At 49.1% G+C, this 26557-nt stretch overlaps 1 protein-coding gene and 1 long non-coding RNA gene across 3 annotated transcripts in view; both read right to left on the bottom strand.

Annotated features, from left to right (window-relative positions):
- Positions 1-26557, bottom strand: part of LOC310835898 — a 150950-nt gene that overhangs the window by 54590 nt on the left and 69803 nt on the right. The gene's annotated exons all lie outside the window — the stretch shown is intronic.
- MIDN (midnolin) overlaps positions 1-26557 on the bottom strand; it is a 52804-nt gene that overhangs the window by 9690 nt on the left and 16557 nt on the right. For both annotated transcript variants that reach the window (XM_083720542.1, XM_083720543.1), the window contains exons 2-7: positions 25820-26045; positions 23338-23425; positions 22228-22290; positions 5972-6358; positions 3832-3964; positions 2195-2488 (exon numbers count right to left, since the gene is read on the bottom strand). In XM_083720542.1, the coding sequence (XP_083576668.1) occupies positions 2195-2488; positions 3832-3964; positions 5972-6358; positions 22228-22290; positions 23338-23425; positions 25820-26037 (1183 nt within the window). In that variant the 5' untranslated portion in view covers positions 26038-26045. The remainder of the gene's footprint in view (positions 1-2194; positions 2489-3831; positions 3965-5971; positions 6359-22227; positions 22291-23337; positions 23426-25819; positions 26046-26557) is intronic.

The raw sequence follows: 26557 nt of genomic DNA, 5'->3' as shown, positions 1-26557 counted from the left end.
TCGAAACCCACATCGGGCAACACAGGTCCCTGCATTTTAGGGGTTGGACTAGATGACTTCGGGGGTCCTTTCCAATTGTACAATCCTACAATTCCCCCCCAAATGAAACTATGAGCTCACAGGGCATTCCCTATGTGTTTCCCGTCTGCAAAATAACTTCTTCAGTCCAATGGGACTTAGATAAGTAGGATAAAAAGGACCCCTGACCATTAGGTCCAGTCGTGGCCGACTCTGGGGTTGCAGCACTCCTCTCGCTTTACTGGCCAAGGGAGCCGGCGTTCAGCTTCCGGGTCATGTGGCCAGCAGGACTAAGCCGCTTCTGGCGAACCAGAGCAGCGCACGGAAACGACGTTTACCTTCCTGCCGGAGCGGTACCTACTTATCTACTTGCACTTTGACATGCTTTCGAACTGCTAGGTTGGCAGGAGCAGGGACCGAGCCACGGGAGCTCACCCCATCGCGGGGATTCGAACCACCGACCTTCTGATCGGCAAGTCCTAGGCTCTGTGGTTTAACCCACAGCGCCACCCATGTTAGATAAGTAGGATAGGATTGCTCAAAAGTTATTCAAGTACTTCCCCCCATAATTCCATAGCCCTGCGCCCTCTGAACGCTTCGAACTACAGTTCCCATCAGTGAACGGAGGAAGGGGGAAAGCTGCTCAAAACCTCTGGAGTGGTCTAAATCTGCTTTAATCTGTAAGCGCCTGGGGCAGAGACCCTGAGAGTAAAGAGGGCACACATAACTGAACAGAAGCACAAATGGAGATTCCCGCTTTTGCCAGAGGAAAGGGAACCTCCCAATTTAGCAGATCCAAACCGGGAAGAATGGGTCGTGAATGCAAAGTGGCCCGCTAAATGCACGCAGGAGAAAAAGCCGTTTTGGGGGGGATTTTAGGCAAGAGAGTATGCAAACCGCACCCATGGAAACTGAACGGAAGGGGCTAAAACTGGAAGGGTTTGCAGAAGGGATTAATGTCACCTATTAGCATCGAGACAGAAGCTGTTCGCTTCATCCTTGGCAACAAACAGGGTCACCCTGACCGAGAATATCCGAGCCAAACAGAAAATCAAGAGTACATCTTTCTCTTCCTCGCGCTCTCTCTTCCCCCGACGTCCAGACTTACTCTGCAGGGAGAGTTTCTGCATGTAACACAAAACACCCCACCGTGCTCAGCACGGATAACTTATCACTTGGGGGGGGGGAAGGGGGGGAGAGAAAATAAAATAAAATATCAAGTCCTTTCCTTTTGCTGTGTGCCATTTGCACACAGATGTTAAGAAGCCCTTCAAGGCTGCATCTCCCTTTTTTAAGAAGGGTAAAGGTAAAGGGACCACTGACCGCTTTACTGGCCGAGGGAGCCGGCATACAGCTTCCGGGTCATGTGGCCAGCAGGACTAAGCCACTTCTGGCGAATCCAAAGCAGCGCACGGAAACGCCATTTATCTTCCCACCAGAGCGGTACCTATTTATCTACTTGTGCTGGTGTGCTTTCGAACTGCTAGGTTGGCAGGAGCAGGGACAGAGCAACGTGCGCTCACCCCGTCATTGCGGGGATTCGAACCGCCGACCTTCTGATCGGCAAGTCCTAGGCTCTGTGGTTTAACCCACAGTGCCACCTGCGTCCCCTTTTAAGAAGGGAGGAATGGGGAAAAGGAGCAAAAAGGAATGCGACCAATATCGCGCCCATCTAATTCAATACCACCTGCACTGATCGGCAAAGCTCCTTGGGGCTACGGCGCTGCCTAAATATATCCATGTACAGTGGTACCTCGCAAGACGAAAACGTCTTGCAAGTCTGTTTCCTTTTTCTTAAAACTGTTAATACCTATGGGAATCTGTGCTTCACAAGACGAAAAATTCGCAAGACGAAAAAACTCGCAGAACGAATTAATTTCATCTTGCGAGGTACCACTGTACAACGCTGCCCCTTGCGGAGTCACAAAAGTCAAGACGCTAGCCCTCTATGTTCCAAATTTGGGAATTGGGCTTATTCTGCGCATCGCTCGATCTAGCACAGCGCTGGCCGGCAGGGGTTTCAGACAGAGTCCTACTACCCGGAGAGGTCGGCTTTCGAACTCGGGCCCTTTGCCTGCAAAAAGCGGCAGCTTCCTTAGAGACCAACAGCAAATCAAATTACTAGACCTCATGACCCGAGCCACATTCTGGACTCTTTTTCAGAGGCAGGACTCACCGGAAGGCTTAGACGCTGCCACTTGACTGGCGCAGGGGGCGCCCAAGTGTAAGGACTGGCTAGCAGCTGCTGCTATTTTCTCTGAGGTAGTGTTGCTGGCGAGATCCGGGGATTGGGGCGACGATGAAGTCGAGGAAAGCGAGCACTGTGTTTGGCACCGCAGCTGCGTCAGGGACTGGGGCATCCCCTGGTAGTGCCGTGTGGCGCTCAACAGGTCGTTGAGGATCTGCAAGATGGTGCCGATGTCCCGCCGGGGCCGCCCGCTGCTGTCCTGGCAATTCGGGTGCAAAGTGCCTGCGAGAGAGAAGCAAAGTCAAGTCGCTAGCCCTCAAGGTTATCGATTCACAATCTAAACACATGAAGTTGCTTGGCTGGTTTTTCCTCCCCCAGAATTTGTGTTTGTGGGTCGGGTGCGGAGGGAAAATTTGGAATTATAGAGTGGGCAGGGACACTCCAAAGGTCATCCAGTCCAACCCCGGCAACGCAGGGATCTCAACTTCCCAAAAAGCCTCCAAGGAAGAAGGAGAGGCTGCCACCTGCAGATGGAGACTGTCAGAAAAGAGTCTTGTTAACTTCCCTTTCCTGCGCTTGCTTAGGGTGAATGTTAAAGCTTTTGAAGGGCAGGTTTCTAGTCCACATGAGAAGAGGAAGTGGCAATAATTTGGGCCAGGGAGCAAACTCTCGAAGTTTTCCTTTGGTTTTCTGCTTTTTTAAAATGCAGCTTGGCTGGGGTACGTCCCGCCCTTCTTAGAATCAATAGAAGCCAGTCTTATAGAGCAAAAAATACGGTACTTCCTGGCAGGTGGCCGTCCCAACCTCTGATTAAAAACCCCCTCTTCAATGTTACCGGACGACAAGAGAGTATTCCAATTCTGGCTCTCCAAACTACAAACCCTACGACCCCAAAGCAGTGCTTAGGCATGGTGAGAGATTCAGCCAACAACATTTGTGGGACCAAAAGTTGAGTAAGTCTAGAATAGAGCCCCAATTTATCCCTAACCACTAGTGGATATTATCAGAATCCTGCAACACCCTTAATAATAATAATATGAATTTATATACCACCCTATACCCAGGCATACCCAGGCAAACAGATACCCAGGGGTCTCAGGGCAGTTAATAAAATCAAGATATAAAACCAACCACCCAATAGTCCCCACCCCTACTGGAAAAAACCCACATTTTTAAAGGGCATAGGATGTAATTCGGATCAACCAAAGATGGGCATAGGATGTAATTCGGATCAACCAAAGACCTGGTTAAAAGGGAATGTTTTTCCCTGGTGCCTAAAGGTGTATATTGAAGGCTCCAGGCAAACAGATACAAATTTTTAGAAATGTTGAGCTCCAAAATTCACTTGGGTTTCTCTTGTCGGAAACCGGCACAGATCAGGTTCAGACCTGCTTTGTACAGAAACCCATCAGTTGGCTCCCAAAGTTCATTTGGGTCCATTTTCGATTGCAAAAACGGCACATGGACCTGTGCCAGCTTCAGGGCTCCACAAGGCTCTTCTTCAGCCAGGAAAAGCACCCTATGATGTCCTGAAGCTTGCAAACCCATAACACGAAGCCGTATTTTGTTCCCACGAAAGGCGGACGGCTCGGAGGAAGAGGAGTTAAGGGCCAACAAAGACTTACCAGAAAACGTCCCCGAAAAGACACCCGGAGCGTGGTTCACGAAGCTTTCGATCACAGCGCCAGGTTTGCGGGGTCGGGAAGGCTGAACGGGGCTGGCACTGGGCGAAGGTTTACTCCGCGTGGCGCAATCGACCTGTGAAAGGAGGACAGGGGGGGAAATTGAAGTCTGTGCAAAGAATCGGAAGGGACACCCCGTGGTCATCTAGTCCAACCCCGGAATCGCAGGCAACGAATTCCTGACGGATGTCCGCCCAACTTCTGCCTAGAAACCTCCTGAATAGAGATGTGAATTCCTGCCTCAAACCATATTCAGAAAAGGCTTTTTCATACCCCCCCCCCCACAAGAAAGTCTAATTTGAATTAAGGCCAAAATTGCGGCTTTCTGGTTCAATGGGAGAGTATTTGCTCTGAATGAAAGTTCAATCTCCAGGGAGATTTAGGAACTGCCTTCCATCTAAACCCCCCTGATAGCTGCTGCCAGTCCGTGCAGACAATATCGAATGAGATGGACCAACGCTCTGGCTTGGCGTGCGGCAGATTTCTGGCCCTAAATGGTGACAGGCCACAGCTCGGACACCTGCCTTGCATGTAGAACGTCCCCTCCCAATGTTTAATCCTCTGCGGATCGGGCCAGGAACATCCCTGGAGTGACGCTGCCAATCAGTGTAGACAATACAGAAACAGAAGTACTAGTGGCCTGTATAAGGGAGTTCCCTATCTAGCGTATTTTTCGCTCTATAAGACGCACCAGACCACAAGCCGCACCTAGTTTTTGGAGGAGGAAAACAAGGAAAAATATATTCTGAATCTCAGAAGCCAGAACAGCAAGAGGGATCGCTGCGCAGCGAAAGAAGACGCACACACATTTCCCCTTACTTTTTAGGAAGGGAAAAGTGAGTCTTATAGAGCAAAAAATACGGTAAATCGGCCCCCCATGAGGACTAGAGCCTTAGAGGCCAGAGGATGGCTTTGAAGACTAGACCCTGGTTTTGGCCCTTGGTTAAACTTTTGAACAAGGGGGGGGGGGGGATACAGTGAGATCAGATAACATTTCTGCGATGAAGGAATCCTTCGCCCAACATGGGATTCGAACCCAGAACCCTAAGAGCCTCAAGCTCTTCTGTTAACGCTTCTGAACTGAAACGAACAGGCTCGCGTTCTGTCCGCTGCATGCGTTCGTTTCAACGGGTCTACTTAAGAGCAGGGCTTAGCGGTCACGAGCCACTCGGAAGAGCAACCACTGCGGAGAGGCGAGCTAAGAAAATCGGGAGCAACCCTCCCACCTCTGGCTTATGAGCTCCACACACTTCCCTTTTGCAACCACTGGGGACTAGAAACTTGCTTTTTTAACCTCTACCCCCCAGTTCTCAATATTGGGTTCCAGCACAAACTTCCTCCTCTCCTGCTGCCGAACTCGGCCCTTGGGGAGGGTCTGCGTTAGTTTTGCTCATTGCACGCTGGTGGGGAAGTCTCCTTTTCCAAGGCAGGGTGGGAAAATCAATGGCAGTTTTGCAACCGGAGCCATCCTTGCTTCCTATCCTGCCTGGTTTTTCTGGCATCGATGCACCAAAACCGTACATTTTACTGTTTCAGTATTTTACTGTTGTATTTTAATCTTGTTTCTAAGTTGTATTCATTCAACTTGTTTTTATTATTGCTTGTTAGCTGCCCTGAGCCCAGCCTTGTCTGTGGAGGGCGGGGTATAAATAAAAATTATTATTATTACCGTATTTTTTGCTCTATAAGACTCACTTTTTCCCTCCTAAAAAGTAAGGGGAAATGTGTGTGTGTTATGGGGCGAATGCAGGCTGTGCAGCTATCCCAGAAGCCAGAACAGCAAGAGGGATTGCTGCTTTCGCTGCACAGCGATCCCTCTTGCTGTTCTGGCTTCTGGGATTCAGAATATTTTTCTTCTTCTTTTCCTCCTCCAAAAACTAGGTGCGTCTTATGGAGCGAAAAATACGGTGTTTCTTCCTGTGGCGATGGACGATAAGACCCCTCACCCAATTCAGTGCCCTGAAAGTGAGAACCTTATTTCCCCCAAACAACCCCCCATTGCAATAGCTCAGACATGAGGCTCAGGTTCTGGGTTCGAGTCCCCTGCTGGCTTGGACTAGGCGCGGACGAGACCACGACTCACCTCCGAACACGATGAGGCACTCCCCGTGCCGCCGCTCGCCTGGGCCCCGTGCGAGCGGAACATGCCGGCGGTGACGGGCGTCGGGTGGGCGGAGCTACAGTACGTGGGCGGGGCCTGCGGCAGGGAGGCGGGGCTTTCCTGGCAAGCGGGCGGGGAGGCGGGGACCCGGGCGAAGTGGGGGGCGTGGGCGCCCCCGTGGAGAGCGGGGCAGTCGGGACCGGCCGGGGGCGCAGCGGCCGGGGGTTCGCCACGGCTGGCGATGAGGTGGCGGTGCTGTAGCTGTCCGCTGTTCTGCTGGGCCGCCAGTTGCAGCTGAACGAACATCATATGGTCCCCAACGCGGAGGGCCAAGGTGAGAGGGGATCTTCCGGACAGGAAGTCGTTTACCTGGGGAGGGAAGAAGACGAGGATGTGAGAGGCGGAGGCGGAAAGGAGGCAGGTAACGAAAGCAAAACAAAACCAGATTCATTTTCACATCTCAGAATTTGCAGAAAGGGGAGGAAAAAACCCACAAGCACTTCGTTGAATATGAATAAGAATTTATTATTTATACCCTGCCCATCTGGCTGGGTTTCCCCAGCCACTCTGGGCGGTTTCCAACAAAACACTAAAACACAATAACCTATTTAGCTTCCCTAAACAGGGCTGCTTCAGGTGTCTTCTAAAAGTTTGGTACAGTGGTACCTCAGGTTACAGACGCTTCAGATTACAGACTCCGCTAACCCAGAAATCGTGCTTCAGGTTAAGAACTTTGCTTCAGGATGAGAACAGAAATCGTGCAGCGGCAGCAGGAGGCCCCATTAAGTGGTGCTTCAGCTTAAGAACAGTTTCAGGTTAAGAACGGACCTCCAGAACGAATTAGGTACTTAACCCGAGGTACCACTGTAATAGTTATAATTTATTATTTATACCCCACCCATCTGGCTGGGTCTCCCCAGCCACTCTGGGCGGCTTCCAACAAAACACTAAAATACAATAACCTATTAAACATTAAAAGTTTCCCTAAACAGGGCTGCCTTCAGATGTCTTCTAAAAGTTTGGCAAGTTGTTTTTCTCTTTGACATCTGGTGGGAGGGCGTTCCACAGGGCCGGTGCCACCACCGAGAAGGCCCTCTGCCTGGTTCCCTGTAGCTTTGCTTCTCGCAATGAGGGAGCCGCCAGAAGGCCCTCGGAGCTGGACCTCCGTGTCCGGGCAGAACGATGGGGGGTGGAGACACTCCTTCAGGTATACTTGACCCGAGGCTGTTTAGGGCTTGAAAGGTCAGCACCAACACTATAAATTGTGCTTGGAAATGTACTGAGACCTAATGTAGGTCTTTCAGGACTGGTGTTATGTGGTCTCAGCGGCCGCTCCCAGTCACCAGTCTAGCTGCCGCATTCTGGATTAGTTGCAGTTTCCGGGTCACCTTCAAAGGCAGCCCCACATAGAGAGCATTGCAGTAGTCCAAGCAGGAGATAACCAGAGCATTCACCACTCTGGCCAGACAGTCTGCGGGCAGGGAGGGTCTCATTCTGCATACCAGATGGAGCTGCCCTGGACACAGAATTGACCTGCGCCTCCATGGACAGCTGTGAGTCCGAAATGACTCCCAGGCTGCACACCTGGTCCTTCAGGGGCACAGTTACCCCATTCGGGACCAGGGAGTCCCCCATACCCGCCCGCCTCCTGTCCCCCCAAAACAGTCCTTCTGTCTTGTCAGGATTCAACCTCAATCTGTTAGCCGCATCCATCCTCCAACCGCCTCCAGACAAGCAGGGTAGGTAAAACTCAAAAGAAATAGGATTTTTTTTTAATTTTAATCAGATTTTTTTTTTGTATATTTCAGTCAGATTTCTAAAATAAAACGCTTTTGGGGGATTTTTCTTCTTCTTCTAAAGATAGTTTTCTGTTTAAGTTACATTATACTCCAAAGGGTATTCATCAGGAAATGTTACAGGTAGATAGCCGCGTCGGTTTGCCATATTTGAAACAAAATTAAAACATTCCTTCCTGTAGCACCTTAGAGAGTAACTAAGTTTATTATTGGTATGAGCTTTTGTGTGCATGCACAATTCTTCAAACTTCAGACTGGTGACTTTTATTTCATTGTATCTGAAGAAGTGTGCATGCACACAAAAACTCATACCAATAACAAACTTAGTTGCTCTCTAAGGTGCTACTGGAAGGAATTTTTTAATTTTGTTTCGACATCACGAAACGTTTTAACTTTTTCATGTGTGCTAAAACTCAGTCCAAGTTTGCTTCTTCTTGCTTTTTAAACCCATTTAACCACATCACTTAACAAACATGGATACATATGCTATAATGTTACCGTTTTGGTTAAATAAATTGTATAAATTGTTGTTAAGGACATGGTTATTTTTCTCCTTACAATAAAGTACAGCTGAAAAGTTGTCCAAATATAAACAGTTAACTTATTAAACTTCACAATAATGTCATAATTACCTGTCTATGTATTTCTAATAGTATAACCAAGTCAGTCATTTTTGATGTAACTGTAAAAACTGCTTTGAAAATTTATCATTCCAAAAATGAAACCTTCATCTGGTTGTAAAAATTAAGATTTTGCCAGCAAGAATGAGTCTTTCTGTTAAAAAAGAGATTTAAATTGTCCTACTGACTAGTGATTAGAATCAAGTCATACTGACTAGGGATTTAAATCCGGATTTAAATCGATTTAAATCAAATCCACCCTGACATCAAGGGGTCAGAATTGGCACAGCTTTAGAGTCAAGTGGCCAAAATCACCACAGCTTGGAAGTCACAAGGTTAAAATCAGTGCCGTTTTGAGATCAAGTTGTTACATTCCATGCAGTTTTGGAATCAGTGGTCAAAACGAGCCCCTTTTGAGATTATGGGGTCAAAATCGAGCCATTTCTAAAGGTTTGACCCGCTTTCTTGAGTCAAAATGGCCCCCAGCTGCATGCAAATGGACAAAACTCCTTGAGCAGTTGTGAAAACTCACGTCTACGATATCTCAAAAAGTGCCCAGATCCGTAGCGAACAGACAAAAAGCAACCCGGCTTTTCAAACATATGTAGTGGATTAATAGATTTCGATACGCTCCTCACATTCAGTCCCAGAGCAGCGTCCGATAACAAATTTATTTGGGGAGCGAGTGAAAATCAAGTTGCTAGACCTCAGGGCTGCAAACCTCAAAACGGAAACGGGTTCAGGATTCAGAGTCTGTTTTTGCTGGTTCCCTGCTCTCTCTCCCCGCATACTCCGAATTCTCCAAACAAGGAATAGGGGAGGATTTTTTAAAAAAACTTCTGCATAGTCGCCTGGAGACACAGCCCGACTCGCCATAGGTGAGCAGCTACCTGGAAATGCCTGGTTTCAGAGGCAGCTCACAGCTACAGTCTTAACTATCATATTTTCCGCTCTATAAGACGCACCAGACCACAAGACGCACCTCCGTTTTTGGAGGAGGAAAACAAGAAAAAAAATATTCTGAATCTCAGAAGCCAGAACAGCAAGAGGGATCGCTGCGCAGTGAAAGCAGCAATCCCTCTTGCTGTTCTGGTTTCTGTGATAGCTGCGCAGCCTGCATTCGCTCCATAAGACGCACACACATTTCCCCTTACTTTTTAGGAGGGAAAAAGTGAGTCTTATAGAGCAAAAAATACGGTAATTATAATAAAAAATACGGGGTCTGTTTTTATGCATATTGTGTTGTTTTTATGATGTTAGCTGTTCTGAGCCTGGCCTCGGTCGGGGGGTGGGGTGGGATACAACTAATTTTTAAAATAATAATAATAATAATAATAATAATAATAATAATAATAATAATAATAATTTTGCCTCCTCCAGTCCTTACAAAAACAGCTACCTAGGAACAGTGTCCCCTTGGGCCAGGTTTCCAGCAGAGGATGAGAGCACAGTCCTCACCCCGAAACCGCACCACTCACAGTTCAAAGACTGGGTCACGTGGCAGGCAGCCCATTCAACAGGTGCAGCTCTGACTTCAGAGTTTGGGAGCAGCTGCACCTGATGGATTTCTGCCTGCCGGGGGCTGATGCTCCATTGGGGTGGTGGAGAAAACCAGCAGATTTGTGGGCCGGGTTTCTCAAAACAGAGGCCCCGCCGCCCAATTTTCCACCTCATCGCAGTCAATCACCACCGTGGGCAGACCATAATACCCGACACACCTGTGCGATCTGTCAGGATTTGGGTGGGAAAGCCCCAGAACAAGCCCTGGTTCTTGGGAGGGGTGGGGCGACAGCAGTAAATATTTGCTTAACCAGGTGGGGTTCGCTGGTCTAGGGAGGAGTCTTTTAAAAGGACATAACTAGACATTTCATCCTCGCCAGCTTAAGAAGGTAAAGGGTATGGGACTCAAACTGAATAATAATCTGGTTTTTCCTCCCTTCCATGCCACCACCGAGATGAGGGTCTGCAAAACAGCCAGGAAGCGGGTGGGTTTTTAAAACCACGAGACGCTTCTAATTCCAGAGTTCTGGGTTCGAGTTCCACATAGGGCAAAAGGGTCCCACATTGCAGGCGGGTTGGGCTAGATGAGCCGAAGGGTCCCTTTCCAACAAGGCCTTAGGGCATGGGTAGGCAAACTAAGGCCCGGGGGCCGGATCCAGCCCAATTGCCTTCTAGATCCGGCTTGCGGATGGTCCAGGAATCAGCGTGTTTTTACACGAGTAGAATGTGCCCTTTTATTTAAAATGCACCTCTGGGTTATTTGTGGGGCATAGGAATCGGTTCATTCCCCCCCCCTCAAAATATAGTCCGGCCCCCCACAAGGTCTGAGGGCCAGTGGACCGGCCCCCTGCTGAAAAAGTTAGCTGTGTCTATTTGATAATGTGTGCTTTGCTATGCCTAATAAAGAATATTTGATTTGGAAAAAAGTTTGCTGACTCCTGCCTTAGGGATTTGTGGAGTTTATTCCTCCTGCAAAGGCAGTGGAGGTTTTAGGAACAGAGTTTCCCTTCTGCTTTTCTCGCTGGTTGAAGTTATTCAACCGACACTTCCGAAAACTTTTTGCAATGCACACGGACAGAGAGGAATTCTCCTTTCTTGCTGTTGCAGAAATGTCAGCAAAAGGGAGAGAGAAAAGTAATAACAATCTAGGTAAGGGTAAAGGGACCCCTGACCATTAGGTCCAGTCGTGGCCGACTCTGGGGTTGCGGCGCTCATCTCGCTTTATTGGCCGAGGGAGCCAGCGTACAGCTTCTGGGTCATGTGGCCAGCAGGACGAAGCCGCTTCTGGCGAACCAGAGCAGTGCACGGAAACGCCGTTTACCTTCCCGCTGGAGTGGTACCTATTGATCTACTTGCACTTTGACGTGCTTTCAAACTGCTAGGTGGGCAGGAGCAGGGACCGAGCAACGGGAGCTCACCCCGTCATTGCGGGGATTCGAACCACCGACCTTCTGATCGGCACGTCCTAGGCTCTGTGGTTTAACCCACAGCGCCACCCGCGTCCCATAATAAAAATCTAAGCGCACCCAAAAAAACGCTCCTTGCGTCATCCGTGACCCTACTCGACTCCAACCCCCCCCCCAGCACCTGCTGGGATCCTTTAGACACCCTAGACCTCCCCACAACTGTTCATGCCCCATCTACACACACAGAAGAAACGGAACACCCCACACCCCCCCGGCTTCGAAGTTTCTGAGAAACCCGTGGGAACTGAGGGGGGCCGGATGCAGGCAGTGGGTGCAAAGCAGCGAAGTTGAGTTTCAGACAGCCGGGAAGTTGAGCAGAGCAAGGTTTAGCAGCCTGCAGGAAGCAGACCTGAAACCACCTCTCTAGCACGTAACTTAATATTATTTTCGAAAGGTTAGAAGGCATCTAAACACGGAAGAAGTGGGACGAACCTCAACGCTGCTCTTTTCTGCAGGAACAGCGCCATAAACAAAACAAATGCGGAAAGCATCAAGCAAAAAAACCCACAGTTTGTTAAAAAAATATACCGTATTTTTTGCTCTATAAGACTCCCTTTTTCCCTCCTAAAAAGTAAGGGGAAATGTGTGTGCGTCTTATGGAGCGAATGCAGGCTGCGCAGCTATCCCAGAAGCTAGAACAGCAAGAGGGATTGCTGCTTTCGCTGCGCTTCTTCTTTCGCTTTTTCTTCTTGAGGCTTTTTTGGTTAATTTGTTTTTGTGACTGCGTGGAACGCAGTTCAGCTTATCTCGACTTGTAAACAAATATCTGCATTTCATTTCTTCTTAGCCACTGTCAATTGCAATAATCTTTCGGATACCGTATTGCTCTTCTGGCTTCTGGGATTCAGAATATTTTTTTTTCTTGTTTTCCTCCTCCAAAAACTAGGTGTGTCTTGGGGTCTGGTGCGTCTTATAGAGCGAAAAATACGGTGAATTGATTTAACAAATCATGCATATTCAGACCTGGTAACTGTTTCTCTACTCTCTTCACCAACACTGGGGTGGAAGTGGCTGAAATACCCAGGAATGGTGACCTCGAGGGGCTTCTGAGCATGTGCAGAGTGCAGCCCCGCTAGCTAGTGTAGAGTACGCATTCCTATCCCCATGGAAGCAAAGATTGCGGATGTAAGTCCTTCGGCACGTGGTCTAATCTTCCTGCCTTCATTCGCAGCCGAAATCCAAGACTGTAAGCGCCTAGAGGGCAGACTGGGTTTCCTGGTTGCCACAATGTGCCACATTGCCACCAGGGACGTGGGGCAAAACACGCCTGTTCTGGTAATTGCCCTACGGACCTCTCTGCCACAGGAAGGGTATGCGGAAATATTGCTTGCACTGAAACCCAGGAATTTTTTCGGGGTGGGGGTGGGGGTGGGGACTCTGTCTCCTGCATTGCAGGGGAGTCGCACTAGAGGACCCTCATGGTGCCTCTGGAAGGGAGAATTCGAACTCAGACCCCACCCCATAGCCATGAAGCTCAGAGCCTCTCAAACATACCAGTCCTGGGTTGCAGCACGACTCACAACCAACCCCCCCTCCAACCGAATTATTTAGAGCTAGTATATGGAACAGCCATGCAAAAGGGCAGTCTATCTGCAAATGCGAAGCATGGTCTCTTCCATCAGGGCCAGAACAAATGCTTGCCTCTATGACATGGGTAGGCAAACTAAGGCCCGGGGGCTGGATCCGTCCCAATTGCCTTCTCAATCCGGCCCACGGACGGTCCGGGAATCAGGGTGTTTTTACATGAGTAGAATGTGTCCTTTAAAATGCATCTCTGGGTTATTTGTGGGGCATAGAAATTCATTCATTTTTTTTTTTGGGCAAAATATAATCTGGCCCCCCACATGGTCTGAGGGCCAGTGGTCTGGCCCCCTGCTGAAAATGTTTGCTACTCTATGACAAACTTGAGCCCTCCAAGAAGAGGTGACCCAAGGCAGATCTACAGGACTAGAAACTTGGCCTTTGCTCCCCCCCCCCAAGTCTGGAGAGCTGGGGGGGGGGGACAGAGAGGAGAGAAGCCGCGTTCTCCAAATCTCCAGGCGTCTGGCATCACACACACCCCGGCTTGCGCCAGTCACGAAATTCCAAAACCAGCCCAGCCGCAAGGGAGCTTCTGCCGTCAAAAGACCCTCTCCCCCCCCCCATCTGCCGGCCGCAGTCACGACTCCCGGTCTGTGTGTCTCTCCCCGCAGCAACCGCCCCCACCGGTGGCACAAAAGACCGCTGGGCACCCGCCAGGTTAAAAAACAACCACCATTACCCGTCACCGTGCAATAAGCAGCAAGCAATATTTATTATTGATTTTGATTAAACAGCAGAGGGGCGTGGGCGTCTGTCGCACGCAGCTGGAAGAGAATCTTTCTACCTCTCCATCAGGAAAAAAAAATGCATGCTTTTTTTTAGGCTCCCCCCCCCCAACAAAAATAATATCGTTCCACCAGCTGAATGGAAGGCACTCCTTTGTTCTCAAAAGCCCCACACCAGCCCAAATGGCAATTTCCATATGCATAAAAGGTCTGGGGGAGCCTTTCTTCGAAGGATAAATTCTCTCTGCCCCCCCCCTCACCGCTGTAAATTCGTGAGCAGCCCCTCTGCTGGGATTTCAGTGGTGCTCAAATACACTGTCCCCCTGGCAAAAAAGGGGGTAAATTTTGTGGAGGGGGTTTATTCTGCCTCCCCCCCGGGGTAAACAGATTATCTGTTTATTATAGAAACTAGGCACCAGGGGAACGTGGGAGGTCAAGAAATGCAGAGAAATATTTTGTGCCCCCCAACCAAATCCAGCCGTTGAAAAATACAAAAGCAACATACACCCCCCCAGGGCAAATCAAAAGGGCAATAAACTTGACCATAAAGTGTTTTAATAACATGAAGCCGTAAGAGAACTAACAAAATAAGGACCGCACATTATATCATCGCAACCTCAGAGGATATTGCAAACCCATTTCACAGACTCTATAACTGAGGGTATAGCACAGGGAGGAATGAGGCAAAAAAAAAACACAACAAATTAATTCGGGATTGTGCACCAGTACGGGGGGAAAATAGCTTAGAATCTACATGCATTTGATGCCAAAACCCCTCCAAAAAAATGCTGCCTTGCAAGGGGTTGGGCTAGATGGCATTTGGGTCCCCCCTGCCAGTTCCACAGCTCTTTGAAATAAGCAAGGAGGCCTTTCCAGCTGGGAGGAAACTAAACCCACCCGTGACTCATAGCTCAGAGCCCCCTAAGGCTCCTCAGTTTTTTGTTTAAACTGCCATCTGTTTTCTGCTTGGCGCTCTAACCATTAAGGAACTCTGCCCCTGCCACAGAAGAGAGCCCGTCTCTCGCTCTGCCCTCCTCCTCGCATTTCCTCTGACGTCAGAGGCCAGGCTGAAGACGGAGCGCCCTTCGCTGTCATTAACCGGAGGCTGATGATGCCCTGAGTACTAGCCACCTCCGTGCCACAGGAGGCTGGCACGACTAAAAATAAAATCTTCCCCTGGCGCTCGCTTCTTTGGAAAGAGAGAGAGAATGAAAGAAACAGAGAAAGGAGGAAGAGGCCCAATTATCTGTACGCAAGCACAAAAACACACACAAATAGGCAGAAGAAGCAGAGATCTGCCAGCCTGGCATCAGAGACAACGGTTCAAAGGAACCACGGATGAGGACACCTGCCCAACATGGCCCGCCAGGCGCTTCGCGCTACAGTTCCCGGCCAGCACAGCTGATTCCTGGGGGCAGGGGGCGGGTGGGAACTGGGAGTCCCAGGACGACACCAGGTTGGCAATTCACATGCCAACTTTATACCTTATTGGGCCTGGTTTAAAAGAGAGAAAGCGCTAATGCAGGTAATTTGGGGGGGGGGCATTTTAAGGGGGGAATAATACCCAGGTCTGAGGCATTGCAAAGGGTTGGACCAGAGGAACCTAGCAGTATGCTTCGCACTTTACAATTCTACGAATGAATATGTTCAAATACGCATCACGCAAGGAAAGAGCGCAGGGGAGGGAAGAGGAAAGTTAGCGGGCTCATAGAGATGCCACTTTTTTTTTACAAATGGGAAGGAAGACTGCTTGAGGTCGCACCTTCCAGTGGGGATATGCAGTTCCCTAAATCCCTTAGCTCTGTAGGTCTGGTTCTGGTTGCCAGGCACTCTGCGCGCACTCTAAGGAATTGTTGCCACTTCCTGGTTTAGAGCCAGGAAGACAGGAAGCTGTTTTGTTACCTAGCTCATTATTGTCTAAGTGTAGGATGCTGGGAATCAGAATCTGGGACTTTCTACGTGCAAAACACCTGATTCGCCACTCGGCTGTGGGTAGGTTGAGCTCACACTCTGGACACAATTTCTCTTAACTTGTAACGTGAAATACACGTACACAGCTCACGCAAAACGCCCACTCCAAAGGCTCATGACAGAGGCAAGGGGGGGGGGTTTGAAACTCTGTGCATGCTCAGAAACCCTGCTGCCCTGGAAGCAGAGACAAACCTTTCTGCAAAACAGAAGAGAGGGAAATCAAAACTCAAAACCTGTTACCTGCTCTGGAGGATGAATTTGCACAACTGCACACCCGCCCTGGGTGGCTGGGTGGGTGGGGAATGCACTCTGCACATGCTCAGGGAACCTGCCGCCCTCGACAAACACGTCAAGGCTGCCGATAAGCCTTTCCACAAACTACGGGAGGGGGGCTGGGAACTTAAAAAAACAAAACCCTGCTGTCACAGTGATTGCAACACAACCTCAGAGGGTTATCTGCGCCGGAGGACGCAAGTTTCACAATCACACAGTCCTCTGGGAGGGAAATGGGTGGGTGGGAAAAAGAGACGTTCCCAACTCCATGTTCTCTAGAGAGATGGCAATGGGTTTGCGTTGAGGCCGGGGGGGCAGAAAGCGAGAGAGACGTTCTTCTGTGCCAACCATCCAAAAAGGAAAAAATAATAATATTATTTTCCTGCTTGGATTCAGAAAGCCTTCTGAAGGAAGAAATATAAATTGATTGCCTCTGAATTCAGCTCAAGAGCTGAGCCCCAGTTCCCAGAAACCAGAGATGACTCAGAGTACACCAAATTCTTCCTTTCTCTGACGACGTGTTCAGAAAACTTGGCCCGAGGTAACCCTGGCCTTGCCCGCTTCTCCGCCGCTCAGGGAGGGTGGCACCACGGCCACGCTCCGCGGGTGGGGCAGGTGGGCGGTTGGCGCCCTCCCTGAGAGGAGGGTGGCATGCATCACTGGAGGGGCGCCCCCCCAGACTTCCTGGACCACCCCACCCCTTGCAAAGAAAATAAACACACACACAAAGAAAACACCCAACGTCAAGAAGCTTAGCAAAGCCCAAACCAGGCTTTCTCAACCTGTGTGTTGTTGAACTACGACTCCCATCGCCCCTAGCTAGCTAGCAAATCCAGATCTCAGGGATGATGGGAGTTGTAGTCCAACAACATCTTCCTCACCAAAAATGGTGCCCATCCTCAAAACCAAAACGCGACCCAGGAGAGGTTATGATTTCGGCCGAGCAAACCCCCACAGACTTGTAAAAGCGGAGATTCTCAGCAGGGTAATAATACTACTACTAGGTTCTGGGTTCGAATCCCCACCAGAGCTGTCAACTTACAGATTTGAAAATAAGGGACCAGCAGCTTCGAAAATAAGGGATCAGCAGCCAAAAGAAGGGACCAATATGTATTTGGTAAAATACATATTTTGTTGCATGCAAATGGCTTTAGATACCTATTAGGTCCATTAATTACCATATAGCATATATTCAACACAAAAAACAGCAACAATTTGTTGTTGACAAAGCACAGCTGGACATAGAAAGGGCTTATTTAAGGGACATCATCAATAAGGGACAGCAGCGGGACATGGCGCTGGGATAAGGGACTGTCCCACCAAATAAGGGACGCTTGACAGCTATGGTCCCCACTTGGCCATGGAGCTGAATGGGTGACCTCAGGGCAGGCGTTGGCTATCTCGGCCCGGCCGACCTCGCAGGCGATTCATCGAGGGTGGGCAACCCGTGGGAGACAAACCCCACCCCCCGCAATTGCGCCCCCTCCAGCCTAATCTACCTCGCAGGTTTGTTGTGGAGGGAAAGCTGCTTTGGAGAACGCAGCAACAGTAATTAAATAAAGCACACCCACCTGTCTCTCAACGAACGGAAGCGAGAGATTTCAGCCACCCGCCCTGCAACAAGATCTCAGGAAAGGGCGTCAGATATTTCATAAGACCCACCCCAAACATTCGAGGAAGCAGATTTTTCTGCTCTTAGCAGAAAGAAAGACGGGCAGCCGTTTGAGGCGAGCAGAACAGTCGCAGGATGAATGAGAGGTGGGGCTTCCTGGTTTTGTCTCTCTGTTCCCCACCCCAAGTAAATACCCGGACAGTAACTGGGCGTTCCCTTCTGTGGAAAAGCTATGCAAAAAAGAGGTTTGCTAGGGGGAATGGGGGAGAGGAGAGGATCACCCCCCCCGCCCGCCGCCATTTCCCAGTCCTAGGAAGAACACAGAAGCAGTTTGGTGCCTTGAGCTTCCTTGGTTTCTTCTTCCCTCCCCAACTCTCTTTCCTCTTGTGTGTGTGTGTTTGTTTTTAAATAATATTCATAAAGATTGCAAGCCTTCAGGGGCAGAGCTTGCCCTATAGATAGAGATATTTAGATATACTGTATTTTCTGGCGTACAAGACTACATTTTAACGCAGGGAAATCTTCTCAAAAGTCGGGGGCCGTCTTATACGCCGGCTACAGCAGCAGCAGCTCCGGCAGCAGCTGCCCACCAAAGGATAAAATGACCGCAAATTAAATCAGAGGACTCCAAGCTCTCTAGATGAAGCAGAAATACGCTTGAAAATTGGCCCCAGAAGCCCCCGGCCACTGGGAAGTGGAGCGGAATTCTGAGCCGGACTGGAGACTGTTTTTTTAAATTTTTATTTGGTGTGCGTTGGTAGAGGGGTAGTCTTATACGGTGAGTATATCCCAAACTTTATTATAACTGGGAAAGTTGGAGGGTCGTCTTATATGCCGGAAAATACGGTATATACATGCACATACACACATATACAGGGGACATGTGACAGATTCTAGGGAGCTTTATTACTTATTAAATTTCTTTACGGCCCCATAGATCTCACGAGCGGTTCACAATATTAAAAACAATGCAACATTTCACAATATGAAGATGGCGATGAATAATATTGATTTACTAAACAGAGAATGAATATTTACGAAGAGAGATGCACGAAATGGTAATTTTCACGGTTGCAAAGTTGTTTTAAAAAGTTGTGCTTTAATGGTGACACCCAGCCTGGGACCTTAGGATGGTTCCCTCCCTGCAAGAAGCGAGGTTACAGGGAACCAGACACAGGGCCTTCTCGGTGGTGGCGCCTGCCCTGTGGAACGCCCTCCTGTCAGATGTCAAGGAAATAAACCACTCTCTGACTTTTAGGAGACACCTGAAGGCAGTTTAAGGCAGTTTTTAACGTTTTGTCGTGTTTTTAATATTCTGTTGGGAGCTGCCCAGAGTAGCTGGGGAAACCCAGTCAGACCCAGCATACAAATAAAATAAAATAAATAGTGTGCACTAAATGCATACAAGATTGCAAGTAGTGCAGGCTTGAAATTAAAGGGAAAAGCATGTGGCTGGCCAGGATTCTGCGCCAAAACTACTGGGCCTGATTCAGCACGGACGTCATGACACAACTAAGACGCATTCCCTTCAATGGACAAGAACTTCAAAATAAATGCCAGGCCAGCATCAAAACTTCAGAGGAAGCTAAGGGCAAGCCTTTAAACCCGGCCACCCTCCGCCCCCCCCCCAAAGCCCCCCCATACATTTTTTTGCTACCAAGAGAAAAGTCTCCGCAAAGAGGAAGGAATGTGGGTTTAGCAGCAGCCAGAATAATCAAAGCCAGACCCATCAGAAACAGATGGCTGGCTGCCACTCGGCTCAGCTCCCCCCCCCCCCACACACAAAAAAATGCATGCATTCTTGGCGTGAACCCCCCCCTTGCCATCAATAGGCCAACCCCCCCTCAAATTCCACCCTTGCCTCTTCCCGAGGCTCCTACTCCCATGGGGGCTGGGAGAGGGAGAGAGAGAGAGAGAGAGAGAGAGAGAGAGAGAGAGAGAGAGAGAGAGCGCACAGCGAATAAATTAATATACCCCACCCCTCTCTTCTCTATATAATGATCAGACTGTGGGGTGGAGGGGGGAGAGAGGAAGGAGAAATTGGACTCTTTCAACCCCCCCCCCTTGCTGCTACTCTGCACCTCAAATCTCTCCCCCCTGCGCCAGCCAAAGGCCTCTCTGCGCTTGGGCAGAAGACAAAATAATAATAATAATAATTAAGTGGCCGTCCCACAACATTGCCCTAATATACATTCATTTTTTAAAAAAAATAAACGTGGGCCTAGTTTTTGTAAGGGACGCAGGTGGCGCTGTGGGTTAAACCACAGAGCCTAGGACTTGCCGATCAGAAGGTCGGCGGTTCGAATCCCCGTGACGGGATGAGCTCCCGTTGCTCAGTCCCTGCTCCTGCCAACCTAGCAGTTTGAAAGTGCAAGTAGATCAATAGGTACCGCTCCGGCGGGAAGGTAAACGGCGTTTCCGTGCGCTGCTCTGGTTCGCCAGAAGCGGCTTAGTCCTGCTGGCCACATGACCCGGAAGCTGTACGCCGGCTCCCTCGGCCAGTAAAGAGAGATGAGCGCCGCAACCCCAGAGTCGGCCACGACTGGACCTAACGGTCAGGGGTCCCTTTACCTTTACTTTTTTTAAACCCTGGGAACCACGTAGTAAATTCGAGGCGCCTTAGAAGTGATACAAATGCTCTGGTGAATCTGGCATTGGGGAATAATCGCAAGCAACAACAAAAACCACCCCAAACTGGGTGAATACTACAAGTTGTGGGTCTATTGAAATTAAATGACAGGTGTCCGGTTGGCTATTGTGAGAATGCTTCTTTTTACTTATTGGGGCTGTGGGGGGGACAGGATGACTGGAAAGGGGCTCACACCTTAATTTTAAATCACATTATCAAAACGCACGTTTTGATCACACGAGGATTAGAAAGACAATCGGTTTTCATCCAGCTGTGTTGGACTCAGAGTGGGCTGCCCCCACCCCCCGGAATTAATGGACACCCCCCCAGTTCACCTTGTCCATTAAGTTCAACGGGACCACAGCCATTTTAGGAATCGGTGCCCGCTTGGTTTCCTCTTCCCTCCCTAATGCTTTTTCCTTTTGTGATGCATTTTAAATTGCGGCTGGTTCTGTTCGTTCATTCCTGTGGCTAGCAGACTAATGGCGAGGGACAAAGCCAGAGATATGAAATGGACCAGGACTCATTTAGGTAATTTAGAACGCCATGAGCCATGTGCAATGTTAGCCCTACTCAGAGTAGACCTATAGCTGAGAGACCCTCATCCCGCTGCCTTTCTCCTCTAGCCTTGAAGGATTACCAACCAAATCAGTGTTAAGCAGCCTTCCTTGAAGACTCCTAAAATATAAATAATAAATAATAACAACAACAACAACAACAATAATAATAATAATAACCCTGGCTTGCCAAGGGTCCTGAACCCCCCAGCTCTGAAAGCCCATTGTGATGTGGGAGACAAATCCACTCCTTTAATAGTCACAAGTTTCCCTTAAAGGATTCAGTTAAATCCATCAATAGGCTAGGATTTCCCTTCTGGGTTCTGCCTAAAGGCAACAGTTGCCAACTTATCTAGACCCCACAGACGCATCTGCATTTTGGAGCGAGCCCCACCGCAACACCTCCCTCTACCCCCTTCTGCCCTCCCTCCACCAGATCAGGCGAAAATAAAACGAAAATTCAGATTTGGTGCAATTCATCCAGAGCTTCGAAAAGCCCATAGAGATGAAAGAGGAAGTGGGAAAGAGCGGCACTCTTTCGTACTTCCTCCTTCAGCTCTATGGCCTTTAAACCTCGCAAAAAAACCGAGATCATACAAAGCGGACACTCCCCCTTGTCAAGACCCATCACTCTACATTTAAAGCAGTCACGGTGCACCAAGAATGCTGGGAAACATAGTTTCAGGGTGCTGAGAGTCATTAGGCGGCGTCCTGTTCCCACCAGAGAACTGCAATTCCCAGAATTCCCCTACAAAGCGGGATGGACTGTTTAACCACCTTGGGAACTGCAGCGCTCTCTCAGCACCCTTAAACTATAACTCCCAGGATTTTCTGGGGGAGTGACTGCTTTAAAGTGTCGAGATACTGCTTTAATAATAATAATAGCAATTTTTTTTTTATTTGTATCCCGTCCTCCCCGGCCAAAGCTGGCTAACAACAGATAAAAATAGCGCATAAAATATGTACATTAAAGGTTATTAAGGAGATGCAACTTAACAAGGAATAAATTAAGACCCTCACAGAGGGGAGGGAAGTAAGATAAATGGTGACAATTGTCTAACTGATGTATTAAAGATACGTCAAATGCATAAATAAAATAAAATACACGCGGGACCAAAGATGTCCTTGACCACAGGCGATTGGGGAAAAGAAAAGGAGATGTACAATTCACCTACAAAATTAACCGCACTAAAGTTCCCAAGTCAATATGGCGGCGATCAGGGAAGTGATCCGAAAGGAAAGAAGGAAGTTTTACCCAAAGGCAGAAGCGGAGCTCGTTTTTCTTTTGAATTCCTTCTTTTAAATACAGGGGGATCTTAATTTTAGGAAAACCAGGCATTTCCAGATCTGGAGGTCACCAGCCTGCAACTGGCCAAGCCCTGTAGTCCTCGCAGGGCGATTTCAGGCAATGGAACAAAATAAGGTCTTTGGGAGAAGTTTTCACAGACACACACACACACACACACACACACACACACACACCCACCCCAAGCCGAAGGTGTCCTTACCTGAGTTTCTGTTAAGCTTTCCAATGCTTGCATTACGGACTGCTCCGGTCTGGATGCTTGCGACTGTAGAAGGTGGGGTTTTTTTGGGAGAAACAATGAAACTAAGATAAATATCTTTTTCCAAAAATCAACACTTTGCCTAGTCCAGGATATCTGAAGGGGCATCTCCACCCCCCAACGTTCTGCCCGGACGCTGAGGTCCAGCGCTGAGGGCCTTCTGGCGGTTCCCTCACTGCGAGAAGCCAAGTTCCAGGGAAACAGGTAGAGGGCCTTCTCGGTGGTGGCACCTGCCCTCCCACCAGATGTCAAAGAGAACAACAATTACCAGACTTTTAGAAGACATCTGAAGACAGCCCTGCTTAGGGAAGCTTTTAATGTTTGATGTATTACAGTATTTTCATATATTTTTTTTTTGGAAGCCGCCCAGAGTGACTGGGGAAGCCCAGCCAGATGGGCGGGGTATAAATAATAAATTATTATTATAATATTATTATTAGTCGCCTACAGAGCATTCCAAATCGGCCAAAAGGAAAAGAGCCCAAGGGGAGGCTAACTTAACCCCCCACCCCACGCTGCCCTTGAGTGACCCGTTCGCTTGCAGAGGGGCTCCAAAAATTAAATTAAAGGTTAGGGAACCTTTTCCTAGCTGGGGGACTAATAGGCCCAGGGCCAATCTTCCGGGGGCCGCATGGCAGAGGTGTGCAGGGCCAGACAAAAAAAGGAGGCAGAATTTTACTAGTTTCTGCAGAGTTTGGGTGGTCGTCTGCCAGGGATTATTTTAGCAGTGATTCCTTAGAGCAGCGTTCCCCAACCTTGGGCCTCCAGCTGTTTTTGGACTACAATTCCCATCATCCTTGACCACTGGTTTTGCTAGCGAGGGATGATGGGAGTTGTAGTCCAAAAACAGCTGGAGGGCCACGTTTGCCTGCCTTAGAGGATGACTAAAGCATCCATCGCCGTACTCATGCCTTCTGACTACAACTCCCATAATCATTGGCCATTCACACACACCCAGTTGCAGCGGATGGGAGTTATAGTTCAAAGCACCCGGCGGGCGCCACATCTTGGCTCCTCTTGATGCTGGGGAGATAATAAATGAAATTTATTTACCATTAAGCCAGTTTCCACCGTTGGCACCAGAGTTAACTTGCTCCCGTCTCCAACGCCCAGATCTTGAAGTTTGCCCGAATTAAGTCGACTAAAAGGATATTGGGGGGGGGGGGGTGAGCAGGGGGGAAAGAAAGAGAAGGGGGGTAAAGCATTGTTACTTTTTTAAAAAAAAAATACAAATGGTAATTAAATTGCTTTCAGAGCACAGAACCTCTCATCTTTTCAGAATTTGCTTTTTTGGGGAATGGGGAGTGTCTTCCTTCAGCCTCTCCCCTTTCCGCTCCTTTTATGTAAACACAATATAATAAGTCAGTCTCTCTCTCCCCCCCCCCACCCCAGACACAGGGCAGCTGGTATTCCGCAATCATCCGTCAAGCAACTATCTCTTTGCACAAACCCACTCTGCCAGACGATTTCAGCGACAGATCTGGGTAGATTATTTTATCCATTCATTCATTGCAAAAAAAAACAAACCCAACCCCATTGTATCTGAAGAGAGAAATGGCCTTATTTTTCCAAGGGGAGAGACGGCAAGCGATACATTTATGGTTGTAAAAAGGGGGGCTCCCCCCCCACATTATATTGCAAGGCCCAGTACTTAAGGGGGAAAATATAGAATAAAATGACATTACTGTTCCCTTTGAATGGGGGCACCTGATTTTACCCAGAAGGGAGAACATAAAAATGCATTTTTTTTTTGGAGATTTATGCTTTAAAAAAAATAATAAAAAGCAGATCAGACAGGGGGTGGGAGGGAAGATAGACAAATCTGGGTGGGGGTGGGAGATTGCCTCCCCCCCCTCAAGGGCTCCTCACATAAAGGCAAGGTTTCCTTGCATTTTAGGAACTGATCTTCCTTTCAGTACCCTAACAAAGCTGAGATTTTGTTAAACAAAGGGAGAGAGAGAAGAGGAGGAGGGGGAGGAGGAGGAGGGACGCCCCCTCCAAGCCTGGCCTTTATAAGCTACTGTTGCAATTAGATTTCCACAAATCCTCTGTATAATTACAAATAAATAAATTTTAAAAAATGGGAATACAATGTTTCGTATTCCCTGCAACGTAGGGATGCTCAAATATTGATTGATTTATTTTTAAGCAGGTACGGTTTGCACAGAGACGGAGTATATTGTGGGGGGGGGGGGGGCACGTCCTGCAATTGCAAGAATCAACCTTCCGAACAAAGGACAGGAGGGAGACGGCCAGGCCAGGATTTGGGGGGGGGGCAGATAGATTTGGGGGCCACATTGAGAATTTGAAACTATGCCCCAGACAAACCCTTTTGTGGGAACCCAAAAAAAGAGGCCAGGGTGGATTTTTTTTGGGGGGATAGGTATGAATAATATGCCCCCCCCCGGAAAAAAACCAGCCATCCCATGCAAGGACCCACATAAATATTCTCACTAAATATCTCAAATTTTAAGTGTGGTTTTTCGAGACCCCCCCTCCCCGTTCATAAACGGGGGGGGGGAATGGAAGTGGGGGCTATTTGGGGACAATAAGTATTTTAGGGACACACCAAATCTAGACTAAAGGAATCTCTTTTATAAACACACCCCTTTTACACATCCTAGTCTGGTGCTATCAAAGGAACCCGACAATATATATACATTTTAGGCGATTTTAGGCAAATATGCACCAACACGTATCAAAAGACAGGTTTATAGCAGGGATATATAAAAAGGGGGAGGGTCACGAGTGTGTCATGCGTGTGAACACGGGTGCAAACACACCCACCCACCCCACAAAAGCAAGCAGACAGGATTTTTATTTTTATTTTTTGGCCCCTCCTGGGTCAAACTCCAGCCATTGCAAGGAACGGACCCAAGTCTGCAACTCGCTTCCACTCATTTCAACGGGTCTACTCTGAGCGCGATCCGCTACACTTTCCTGCCCCTTCTAAAAAAGTTGCACGGCGAAGCTTCCCGGCTGAGTTTACTCCCGAGTAGACCATTTCTCCCCCCACCCCAAACGCTCACACACACAGATCCCACCAGGCCTTGTTTGCTCTGGGATTAAGCCCTCTTGGGGAGAGCTGCGGAAGCCTACTCCCGAGTAGAACAACGCGTCGGGGTCCGGGATACAGGTCGAAAAGCGAGGCCCTGGAGCCCAAGCTCTCCTCCGGATCTGACCCTGTGCAATTAAAGGGGCGCGCAGCTTCCTCAAGCCCATTCCTTCCAATAGGTCTACTCCCGTGTAGAGCTCGTACACCCCCCCAACCGAACGCAGCGAACTCGGGCACATCCCTTTCCCACGGGCAGGGTTCACAACCACCCACTGACACGGAGACGCTCCGTTAGCGTCAGCGGGTCTACTCCCGAGTAAAACTTCGCAGGCTGCAACCCGAACTTCTTGCTCCCTGCGAGCTCCCGATTTAAGCCTAACTCCTCTACACGAGTATTCGGGATGGGGTGGAAGAAAGTAAAAGGAAGGGGGGAATTAGCAATATAATACACACACACACGCGCGTACACGTGTAATTTACCTTTCTTTGTGCAGCAGCGCCAGCCTCTCCCGCGGGACCTTCAGCCTCTGGGACAACCGCCGCTTCAGACCTTCCACCGTCTCTTCCACGGGCACAGACAGCTCATACCGGGCCCCGGTGGTCGTGTGAACGAGCACATTCATGGACGGCTCGCTCTGAACCGCGTCGCAGGCTGGAGGCCCCCGGCTGCAGCTCCTGGGGGTGGGTTGGTGGTCCATTCGATTACCTAGAGTTTTTTTTTTTAAGGTGGGGAAGACAAGGAGACGCGGGTCAGAAAAAAGGAGCGCTTCCCGCGAGAAACCGGAGCGACTCCGCTTCGAGCGTTCACACGGCGCCGGAGTCAATCCAAATGCAAGCTTTCCAGTCGTCCTCCTCTCCGCTCTCTCTTTCTCTCTCTCTCTCTCTCCCCCCACGCCGCCGCTCGCGTGCAAAGATCGCGTAGGGAGCCGACGTCCTTTGTCCTCTTCCCCCAAAACTCACGCTCAGTTCTCCCCTCCAGTGGCGTAGCGTGGGTTGTCAGCACCGGGGCAAGGCAAGTAGTTTGCGCCCCCTAACCCTACCCCTAACCCTAACCCCCAGATGTTGCGCCCGGCCCCCCCTGCACCCCCCACGCTACGCCACTGCTCCCCTCCCACTTAAAAGACAATGGGAAAGCGACTTTGTAAAAAAAACACCCACACAAAAAAAACCCCAAACCTGTCTCCTGGTTGAAATATAGTTTAAAAGGTTTTATATATA

This window comes from Podarcis gaigeae, assembly GCF_964106915.1.
Source record: "Podarcis gaigeae genome assembly, chromosome: 18".
Taxonomy (NCBI): domain Eukaryota; kingdom Metazoa; phylum Chordata; class Lepidosauria; order Squamata; family Lacertidae; genus Podarcis; species Podarcis gaigeae.
The sequence above is the reverse complement of the archived record's forward strand: the minus strand, read 5'-3'. Positions and strand labels throughout refer to the sequence as shown.